The sequence below is a fragment of the Echinococcus granulosus genome (genome assembly GCF_000524195.1).
Source record: "Echinococcus granulosus chromosome Unknown EG_S00032, whole genome shotgun sequence".
NCBI lineage: Eukaryota > Metazoa > Platyhelminthes > Cestoda > Cyclophyllidea > Taeniidae > Echinococcus > Echinococcus granulosus.
The window spans coordinates 772,822-784,416 of NW_020170412.1; the positions used below are offsets into that span (position 1 = coordinate 772,822).

An 11,595-nucleotide genomic window follows, 5' to 3' on the forward strand; every position below is an offset into this window, starting at 1 on the left:
GAGGAGGAGGAGGCGAAATTACGATGGGAAACACATACACACACACACGTACAAGTCTGGAAGATTAATGGTAATCATTTAATTCTCCTCTTTCGCCCCTTCCTCCCTGCCGCCTGACTTCCAAGTGCCCGGGTGCGCAATTGAGGAGGTGTGTGGTGGCTATCATCGTGCACATGTACCAGTAGGAGACCTTAGGTTAATGCTGTGTCCTTGACCCAGCTACACTTTTTGCCCTCTCCTCCATTCCCTCGCAGCATTCACAGCTTCAGCTGTTTACTTGCCCTCTTATTCATCATTGAGATAAGACTCCTTCTGAAGAGGCATTCATGAAGGGCTTGATGAGGACATGGGGGTAGTCTTCATACATCTGTGGAGTTAAGTTACTCCTTGCACGATTGAGGCAAAGAAGTCTTGAAGAAATCCCATTTCTATAGGCGGAGAGAAGAGAAGAGGGATTTGGAGAGTAGGTTGGAGATACGGAAGGCCCAAGAAATTCTATATGCAGCTGGATCAAATATCACCCTACTGCGCATTCACATGCCCCTTCGCTATCCATGCATCCATGTGACCAGAAATGATCAGTACAAGTAGTGGGTCAACAAGGATGGTCGAGATGACCTCCAATATGGCATCATCAAGTCATTCCCACCTGCATGGCCATGGAAGCCGATTCTACTCAGTATTTCGGTTGACTGTCCAGAACTGCTACGGGTCATGCTAAGGGAAGGAGACGGAGAAGGAGGCGAAGGAGCAGGCGATGACAGATGTCCAAATCATATGCTTGAATCAATCTCTATATTCATACCACCTACAATCCACCAATCCGCCATCTATCCAACAGATCTCTGATGAATGCAAGTAGCAGACTGGTGCATCTTATCATGCCTGCAGAGGGCCACAGGACACGAGTGGTGCAGACCTTATGACAGGGGTAAAACATTTGTTAGACAACCGGTGACCCAGTGACAGCGTGTAGTCGCGCTGTCCACCGGTCGGTACTGTGTCTTGTTGACGAGTATGGGTGACTTCCAAAGTGCTGCCGCTTTCGTACTATTTGCGAAATGGGATCCTATGACTGACCACAGAGAGATGCAGTCTTGTTAGGTCTAACACCTTCGGTCTCGTTTATTGCTCTTTTTTTTGCTGCTCAGGTACCCCAAAGCTCAGGAAATCGAGAATTCACCTTTCACTCATCACGTTAATTGAAATGAGTACTTAGTTAGGGATTCGCTTTCTCCCTTAAACGCCATTCTGATCGTGTAATCATCAGAATTTTAAAGCCTTTAGAATTTATCCTCACAAAATAGCTGTATGTGACACCTTTGGTCCTTTCCTGTTTCGAACCACAGAAGTCTACCGATCAACACGATGGAATAGAAGTCAACAGCTACTGGAATGGCATTTCTGGACCAGGAAGAATGTCACCTCTTGCAAAGAAGCGGAGCAGAAACTCTCCCAACTAGTCAGGGAGGCGACTAACTTTTACTTTGGGTGGCTGGGGAGTTACGCTGTCCCGATGGAAAACCGCTTTCGTACACCTCCAACCCAATGAGGAAGCCCAAATTTGCCTCAGATAATTAAGTTGTGGATTGGCGGTGCAAAATACAAATCTGTCCAGACCTCAGTCTTCACTTCGTTTCTAGGGCATCTGTCTACAATGAGAACAAACTGGTAGTTTAGTTACATCATCGGTGGTTTGGTTAGGCACTGCCTCATAGAATTCTGTGTCATTGTTAGTCACACTCATTTTATTGCCTTTGGCTACCTTTCAATTTTATGGGCTTGATGGGATCCATATACCATGCCTAGGCATGCAATTACTCTTTAAAAGCTTCTTCCTTCCCAATTCCTACATGGTAGCCTCGCGGTCATAAAATAAAATACACACTCTTCCTCGTAAGAGGCGAGAACCGGAAGTGGGACTCTACAAGAGGCATGTCAAATTACCATCAGGGAATCAAATTTAATGGAAACTCGGATCAGCCTTTCTACTATCCGTGAGTGGTGCTGCTAAACTTCTTATAGAGAATTTGAAGTCAACAGATGTCACAAACATATTCCCCGTCGGCGTCACATATATGTGACATGATTCCTTTTAAAATTTATGTCAACCGGTTGCACCTAGTCGTAGTAGGAGTAAGTTTAGTACAACCATTGCAAGAATGGTCACATTTTTCTTTGGTTTTTGAGGAGAACAAATTCGTATAAAGCATCTTTTTTGCGTTTCACGGGTCACTTTCCCTTAAAGACTTCGGCAGCGAATGCATTCAGAAGGCAGTGTGTTTAGGTGGGAAGAAATATTGAAAGGGTGGTTTAGCTCCTCCACCTTTTCTCCTTCATTCCCCTTAACCAGTTGGTCTAGCTTTTGGTTATGGCTAGGATGTGCTAAATGTCAACCAGGTCCATTGTGGAACAAGAAGAAGAGGCGGCCGGGGTGGGGGGGGGGATGGGGAGCGTGGAAATAAACACTATCAACCAGAATAGGCCGCATCACATGCTACCGCCATCACAAGTGCCGGCACGGCAGCAGCTACTTTGATGTAACCCCAGGGCGATCTCTGTGTATTCATGACCCATCTATTTTCCAGATCAGTAACGCTTTAGAGGGCAGAGGGTTAAAAAAAGTCATTTTTACACTCCTAAAGTGAATAAAGTTGGGTCGGCTCCTTATCATTTGAAGCGCTAGTGCGGTGGGTACAAAACCGTAAAATTTAGAGTTAGTTGATATCACTCCGGTGGAGACGCGGGATGGGGGGGTAGCACTGAGAACCGCCCTGTCCATTTACAACAGGGCCAACCTGTGCCTCTTAAAATAGCAACCATTAAAGGCCTCCTATTTGTGCACCCAGTAAGTAATAAAAAGGCACTAATTTGCACTCCCATAAACTCATTTTCCCAAACATTTTTTCTCTGCCTCTTGAGAATTGGCTTGATTGTGAATTACTGACTTCTCGACGGTTAATCAACCTGCTCAGCCGCCAATCGCCACTTTTCCGCGGTCTTTTTTTACCCTCGTAAATGTGGGGATTGTTGTTTCCTACCTTCCTGATGACTTCCTTAATGCTTGCCTCCCAATCTGCACCACTTTCATATTTTAGCATTTCTCTTTATTAAACCGACCCGATCATAGGGATCAGAGGTAGTTCGCCACTAAAAGAGAGGAGGTGTTATCCACCTCTTCAATAAACTTTATGTTTCTTTTGTTCGGGAAAGCTAGATTTACTTTGATTTGTGATGTAATCGTCCCTTGGTGACGCAGCTTTTCTTAGAATACACATTGTTTGTGCAGGAACAGCACTAATCGTATGCCATTCTCCGCGGACCCTTCAGGCCACTTCGGTCATCGCCCGGGCGGCATGTCTTTTTCTCTCATGACATTGTCGTGTTAGTAGCCCTTCAACCACTCCTTGCATCAGGAGATCGCAACTTTTGACACCTTTTCAGGAGGTTATGAGCACCACGAACGCATTGTGGAGGGCGTTTGATTCGAAAGAACCTCATATTCACCTACAGGTAAGTGCACGTTTGGAAGCAGTGTTATTTTGTCTGCTCTTTCCTTTGAAAGTCTTTTTTTTTCAGCGGTAATTACCACCTCCTTCTTTCGAAAGTCAATCTCACTGCGCAGAACGGAAATTTCCTCTTGTCATCCGCCTGGTTGTAAATTGACGCCTCCTTTATTTACCACAGCATTGGTTAGCGTCATCATTATTTTCTTCGAGTAATTACTGCCGCATTGTTGATAAAAGCCAACTGAAACAGCTTTTTTGGGAAACAGTAACCTAAGTGGAAATCGCCAACCTCCGATCAGATGTCGCCCCGTCACAATGTACCACCAATGCCGCTGCTTCATTTTTCCAATCCGCTCCCAATTGGTTTCCTTTTAAGTAAAGATGCAATACATGTGTGATCCACGGTTTGGAGTGAGAAAATCCGCGCATCCTGCATATGTGACGCTGGTGGCAGAGGTGTTAAAGACAAGGAATAGCATTACGTCGATGATTTGCGCTTTGGAGAAGCATAAATTCGCCATAGACTTTTCAGTCACTTAATCCTAGTAGCATCGAAGCCAAAAATCATCAATTTTCGGTGTGCCAATCCCCAGCGCCTCTCGAAGGGATGCCCTGAACACTATCTTAAATCAATTTTAACAATAGATCAAAGCGACTGTAAACACAACTGATCTACTTCAACACTGGGTTAGACGTGTGCACCAAGCCAACTTGGCGTAAACTTACACACCACACATGCACACGCTGCTACTCTAACTGGCACAGATTTGTGGAATTGGTTCACTGGTGCGCAAGCTGGAACCGCTGCATTCAGCCTCCGCCTGCCTGCAAGGTCCGACAGGGTGCAGTTCGCCTTCACGCTGCGAAAAAATCAATACTGCTCGCTACCCGTCCGCTATCCATCATGCTCGCCTCTAAGAGAGAGATGGGCAATTATCGCGTTACAGAAGGGTCATTATCCCGACCGCTGTGCCTAGAGGCAAGCGAAAACGGAATCTTCGCCTACTCCTCCGCACCCACACCCTGGCAACACATGTCTACACATCCCAGAAACGTTTATCCAGATAATGCTGATGGTGATGAGGGCGATGCAAATGATGATGATGATGATGATGATGATGATGATGATGATGGTGATGAGGGAGAGGAGGAGAATGCTGTTCTGGCATGAATACGGTAAATGCAAAGGAGCGAAAAATTAGCATGGACCTCCTCCTAGTCAGCGTTACATACGCACACACACACACACACACGCACACGCGTGCGAACCTCGCATTACTGGGTGCGTGTGTGGGGGCTTGCCACCAGGCTGTGTAAGCTCCCTTGGCATTGCGCGTATGTGCGTCGTCGACGGTGGATCGATGCGCCCGACCAATGGCGTGGCAGTTGGCGTTCGCTCAACATCTATGTATACGCATGCACGCACCCACGCACGCACGTACGCACGCACATGTACGTGCGCACGGTGGTAGTAGCAGCGGCAGGAGCGATAGTAGGTGTCGGTTGCTTTATCCTGTGGGTATAGCCTCAGGGCCGCATTTTTCCATACATTCCGTCTTTCTTAGGTCTTAAAAACCAACACCAACAACGGCAACAACAACAGGAGGGGTGTGGGGGTGAGACGGGTGAGGGGGTCTAGCATCCCCCATTCAGGCATTGTTTATAACCGGGGCAGGGTAACATGCTTGTCACTCAGCTCGTTAAGTCCACCCCTTTTAAACATGAGCTCTGTGGAGGTGTTGTTGGGCTTGTCAAAACAGACAGCTAAAGACTCATTTCCTTTAATAAAGCCGAGGCGAGGAGACGCAACCCCTACGTTGACGTGGTTTTATTGCACATCGCTTTGGCCATTGTCTCAGCCGAAAGCCCATCACGTGACTCGCTAACCACGTAGCATGTCTGTAGGCGCCACTTCAAGTTAAGTTGGACTGGCACGAAAAGCAGGAAACAGTCAGTTTACCTCACACGCAAAACTGAGGAACTTGGGTGGAAGGAGGGGGTGAGGGGAGGAGGGAGTAGACTTCAATCCTCAGCTGCCTTTTTAAGACACCATTTGGGACACTCTTTCCATTTTGTGGACAAAATCGTCTCCAATGTCGAATGTCCTGGTGTCAAAGTAGCAAAATCACGGAACTTCATCGACTTGTCTGAGACTGAAATGAATTTCTCTTTGTCTTCCCGACCTGATTTCGCAGACGGAGTATCTTCACCATCACTGAAGCAACAATTTCGGGTGACTTCATCATTTTAGCAATGGTTAGAGGTGCCTGTTCGGTGATCTCCTTGCCAAACGCACACAATCATATTGGTGTGACAGTTCCAACTTAATCCATCACCACGTGAGAGGAGGTAGGTGATTATCACCTCTCCTCGCTCTGGCTCTAAGACGTGGGGGTGTCAAATTTCACCGAGGTAATCGCATCAGCGTGGCTACACGTAAAACCCCTCTTATGAGTCACAACTTATTGTTCTATCCCGGTGATGGGGGTAGGCAGCACACACACACACACGTGCACACGAATGCCAACCGTTCGTGTGTGTACATGACTCATGCACGCCACAGAAACCGCCCTCCTGATTAGTGGGATTAAGCAAGGCAACTCAGCGTATCAATTACCACCCGTGACAAGACGGGGAAACTGGAATCCAACAGGTCACCCTCTAGTAGTTTAGCTTTACATGAGACTCCCTCCAGACAGGGGTGTGACGCATGTCAATTCACTCCAAATGAAGGCATGGCAGTGGTTACTACGAGACCCGATGACAAGTAGAACAGAGCTAATAAGGGAGTAGACAAATTCCAGGCCATTGGACCAAAAAAGGCCTCATGAACACATTAAATCTGGTTAAAAAAACTCGACAGTGACTCACGATTAGTACCCACTTCTTAGAGAGGAAGCTGTGAGTTCACAAGTGGCGCGTGCAGCCTCACGACGTGACAAACGAACACCTGGTCACCGGCACCCCACTCCCACAATGACAAACACTCCCAATCAAATTTACGTTTCAGAAGACAAGTAAGAACAGGCCTTTGCTACACATTTTAATATTCCTCGGCGCAATGATTATAGGGAGGGAGGGGGGAGGGTAATGGGTGAGAGTGAAGTGATGAAAATACGCCGTACTGATGCCGGTTGGCTCCTTCCACACGTCGCACCCAAAGTTCCACCTTTATGCATTTGTCGCCGACTCCTCAACACGCACACAAGTGGTTCAAGGGAGGGAGTATAAAGGGCGATTGAGGAGGCACCACTGCAAGTGGTAGGTAGCGGCAGTGATGGTGAGTGATGCGAGCAACAAGGGAAACTGTGTTCAGGGTCACGTGGGTTCCTTGTTGCGCACTTTTGGTTGGGTGCGTGCATACCAAAATATGAGGGAGAGGAAGAGAAAGTAGTAGCAATGCAGGTGATGAAGATGACGAGGAAGGGATGGAGTAGGATCTTGAGACTAAATGATTATGATGAGGCGGTGAGAGGGAAGAAGAAGAAGATAAGAAGACGCCTAAGACTCGTCATTTCACTCTTTGGTCAGCTGTACACAGATATGATACTTTGTTAATAAATCCCCAAAAACACATTGGTGAGAGGGAGTCAAAGAAGGTAGGGGGAGTAGGAGCGGACATATGGAAAGCCACTGCTGCTCCACTTGTTTGTTTCTTCGGTGGGGGGTCAAAGTGGGGCCGGGCGGGGCAGGACGGGGCGACAGGAGGGTACACAGAAGCCCAAATAATTCCCTGATTTTCTTCCACCTCTCTTGGGGAATAGGGTGCGAAGGGGACTTGAAAGAGTGATTAGATACCTAAATTTCCGCCACGGACAGATTCGCCATCTGTGTCTCCAGCGTAGGTGCTAATCCCGACGTCCCATTGGTTGTCGCCGCTACTGGGTGTTCAGAAGACCCCACACTGACCCCCTCACCCTCTTTTACCCCATGACCATTCTGCGCGCTCCTAGCCTGGTGCACCCCATTGATGTGAGATTTCGAACCACGGGGTTTCAGCGGAGAGGAGATGGCAGTAACAGCGGCGCCAGTAGAGGAAGTAGGAGGAAGCACACCACCTCCATAAAAATGAGACCGCGAGAGACCGGCAGCAGGATCATTAAACATTCCCTCCGCCGACGCACTTTGGTAGAAGGCGGGGTTAATCGTCTGCTGTTGTTGCTGGCGGTATATATAGCCTAAAACGGTCAACCAATCAATCAATCAACACCCCTGTTCACATACATTTCCATACATAAGAAACAAGAACGTACTCATATCACCCGCCGGGGTAGTGGGATAGGCAGAAGCAGCAGGCGCTGTAATAAAGGGCATCTGGTTGGCGGTGACAATAGCAGCCATGAAGTCGTTCATGGCGTTAGCCTGATTTGGCACCTGATTGACATTTCCGTTAGGCACAGGAGCAGAGTTTTGGGCCTCGGAAGGGGAGACGGAAGGAGGAGCAGGTTGGTAGTAGTATCCAGGAGTAGCTTGGTAGTAGAAATGCTGCGAAGTGGCTGCAGCCGCCGCTGCAGCAGCTGCCGCAGCAGATTGGTAAGAGAATGGGAAAGTCAGATAGGGATGTGTCGCGGCCATTGGCGGATTTCTCGGTGGTGGAGCTGTGGACACCGAGGCCTGCGAAGGCGGTGGTGGCCGTGCCACCGAAGACTCATACCACGCGTCGGACCTACCTATCGTAGGTTGATTGAAGAGCTTTTCAGCGGCCTGCTGATCATAGCTGGCTCGGAAAGGCGACCTGTTTGTCACATGATGCGCAGCTTGCGGCCAGGCGAAGTGATTTTGCAGTGCCGGCTGTTGGCCGAGACTGTTGTAGTAGAAGAGATTCAGCATAGCCTGCTGAATATCAGCCAGAGAAAATTGTGGTGTTACTTGTGCCATTGCTAAAAAAAAAAACAAGACTAGCTCGGGACAACGGGAACTAAGATCGACATTGACGCGCAGAACTTACCTCTTTGACGAAAAGAAACTTCTCGAGGAACAGCAACACGGACATCACACTTGGAAGTAAAAGAGACGTTTAAGAAAAAAAGAATTGAAAACCAACAAGAAAATTCGGGTACTCACACTTTTTCCATTAATCTCCTGCCTCTCGATAGAAGCAGCCCTCTTAGCCTCGTACTCCGAGGAGAATACAACAAAAACATAACTCCTACGCCTCATCCTAGTGCTATCAAACGGTGTCTCAACTGCTTCAACTTTGCCAAATTTACTGAAATGCTCTTCAATTTCCTTAGGGCTGACATCAGGGTCAAGACCACCAACAAAAACTTTGCGCTGGGTGTCCTTCGGGCACTTCGCCGGTTTGGGGTCAATTTTCTTCCCATTGACTATGTGTTCAGGAATGCTCAAGACCTATAAACAATTCAGCACTTCTAATAGGATCTAACCTTTTTAACGGACTCATCGCTTTTGAAAACTATGAAACCGAAGCCACGAGAGCATCCCGTGTCTCGATAGAGCTTCACAGCACAGGACACAATCTCCCCAAATTTAGAAAAATAATCAATAAGATTTTCTAAATCACAGTAAGAAAAGAGGACGGCGTACGCTCAGTAGTATCTGGCGTCAACGCTCCGACAAAAATCTTCTTGTTCGAGCGGGGACTCCCCGAGCAGTTATTCTCAGGCCTGTGTACGTCGCAGTTCTCGGGGATTAGCGAGGAACAAGACTTATTAACACCATTCTCCTCTCCGTTGGTAGTTACCTCAACACTTTTAACATCATTAAGGGAACGCTCCTGAGACATAGTTTAAAATAATCCCTAAAACACGCAGCAGAGAAATGTCAGCTAGTCCGCCAACCAAACACTAGGACGGCAAATCCGGGGTTGGTGAACTTAAACAAAGTAGAAAGAAAAAAATCAACCATTTCAAAATATTGCACTTTTTACCTGACACGTTCATGTAGGCTTCTTTTTGGTGGACAACAGTAAAGCAAGCTGTATGTGTGTTCAGATAAGGCAAATACACATAATGTGCAAAAAACTGCATTCATGGATATCATAGAATCCGAAGTCTTCCTCAAAGTCACAATAGGCAAAGACAAAATAAAAGTATTTAAATAACAAAAACAGTTGTTTGGCTCCTATGAAGGTATGTGGGTCATAGATCATGGTGAAAGATCAGCATCTACTAAATGTGGCCCACTGAGGTTTAAAAAAAAAAATTTTAAGAGACATTCCTAGATTTTCCCTGAATAATGTTCTACATTAAAGATTACTGCCCCTTTTTCCTTAAAAGACAAATCGAGATTAGGGGTATCAGTAGTTTAGTTTTTCAGCAAGTATGATATGTTTTTCCTAACTTACCATAGGAATAGGCTCGTAGATCTCCTCTTCCCTGGTCCTCATACTCTTAGAACTCCTAGACTGATTTGGCTTTGATATGCTTATTAGGATAAGTAAATAAGGAAGGCAAGTACACAGTTTAGGGGCAGTGAATAGAAAACCTCTCTCCGGGTTGCAGACGTTGACGCCTCAGTCACGAGGTGACTCGTAAGCCCGCCTCTTCTCCAAACAGAATATAAAAACAACAAAGACATTACATTGCACATTCAGCTTGGCAAACCAATAAAACTAAATCAAAGGAAGAGTGTATTTGTGGGATTTTTGTGGAGAAGTCCAAAAACAGCTCCACAGACCTACTTTAGGACATCTATTATTTTACACGTCGTTTGCATTTCTACGATGACAAATTACCTATCTATTTTGCTCTGATAATGTTAAATGGGGCATAAAGGCAATGTCACTGGTTCTCCGGCAAAGATCCAAGTGTTATTGCTGTAGGCGGACTCGTAGAAAGCCTTTTTTGTAATACGACGGTTATTTAACTGCCCTTTTTGGTAAAGGGCCACTTTTGGCTTAGCCATTATACCTTGCTGGGTGGGCTGACTTCCAGGCCATACCAGTAGCTCCAATGCTTTCTCTATGTCAAATATATACGCGCATATTCTGCCCGAATATTACGTCTTCCTTCGTCCTCAGGGAAGTCTCAGAATGCAGCAATGGTGGCAGAGGAAAGCAAACCCGATCTTAGAGAACAGCCACAATTATTTCTATTGCTAGGTGGTAAACATTAGCAAGGCAGAGGAAGTGCATATGCTACGGATGGGAGAATTGGTGGTGACCATAAACAGAAGGGCTGAAACTAACGTCTACCTTTGGCAACTACCCCAGTCCCGTGTTTGCAGAAAAGTTTTTAACAACTAAAGCAGCATTGGCCGTGATCCATCTGGAATGGTTTCATTGTGGAGTTTCCCTACCATGCCTCCATAAAGTTGTCGACAAAATGAACTCGTGATACCTCCCTCAAATCTCTACGAGCTGAATAGAGCGCGGATAGATATGACCGGGCAGTTCCGAAGTGGGAACAACATGGGAGGGAGGAACAGACGTAAAGTCCCTCTTTCGCGAACCTGTGTTAAAGCCCGTCTTCCCCTACACAAGTCTGCTTTTGGGCCAGTATTTCTACATCTATCTATGGACAGGCATGATGGCTAGCACAAATCACCATTCCTGAATCCGGTTCCCAAACCGGACGAAAAGCCAGATTCAGTTAAATTGCCAGTCAAGCATCTCTACAAATGAATAGAAATTTGAAGATTGGCACAAGAGGCTTGCAATAGTTTCCTTACAGCACTAACTTCGTTGTGATGGCTGACGCGAAGGATTAGCCTGTGAAAGCGCTGGATACGGAGCCCAAAAGAGCAGAGGGGTTGTGTAATACATTGGCTGTTTGTCTGACAATCGGTTTCCGTAAAAGGCTACTTTGTCTTAGCCACTGTTGTCTTGGCCATTGTATCTCACCAGGTTGGCTGGCCTCCGGGCCATACCAGTAGTCCCTCTGCCTTCGGTATATCGGTTATGTATATTCTACCCGCGTATTATGCTGTAATGCGATAGTGGTTTATCCCTCGGTATTGGTAAGGCGCCACTTCTGGACTTTTGAATTTGCCCTCTTGTACCCCGCTGGGTGGGCTGACCTTTGGGTCGTACCAGTAGCCCAAGCACCTTCTCTGTGCTGAATATATATTCTGCCCGAGTATCGTGTCTTCTTTCGTCTTCAGGGAGTCTCGGGACGATACAATG

The 11,595-nt window shown here is 46.8% G+C and overlaps 2 protein-coding genes across 2 annotated transcripts; one reads left to right on the top strand and one right to left on the bottom strand. All coding sequences in view use genetic code 11, as the record gives it.

Moving 5' to 3' along the window:
• Nucleotides 1–4,413: 4,413 nt before the first annotated feature.
• Nucleotides 4,414–4,680, top strand: EGR_04885 (hypothetical protein; the record flags this gene model as incomplete). The annotated part of the gene is made up of 1 exon (XM_024494134.1): nt 4,414–4,680. One exon carries the CDS (start codon nt 4,414–4,416, stop codon nt 4,678–4,680), a length of 267 nt encoding a protein of 88 aa, XP_024351523.1.
• Nucleotides 4,681–7,307: 2,627 nt separating this feature from the next.
• Nucleotides 7,308–9,255, bottom strand: EGR_04886 (Heterogeneous nuclear ribonucleoprotein A/B; the record flags this gene model as incomplete). The annotated part of the gene is made up of 6 exons (XM_024494135.1): nt 7,308–7,687; nt 7,763–8,389; nt 8,458–8,506; nt 8,574–8,861; nt 8,897–9,024; nt 9,057–9,255. 6 exons carry the CDS (start codon nt 9,253–9,255, stop codon nt 7,308–7,310), a joined length of 1,671 nt encoding a protein of 556 aa, XP_024351524.1.
• Between the last annotated feature and the right edge of the window lie 2,340 nt (nt 9,256–11,595).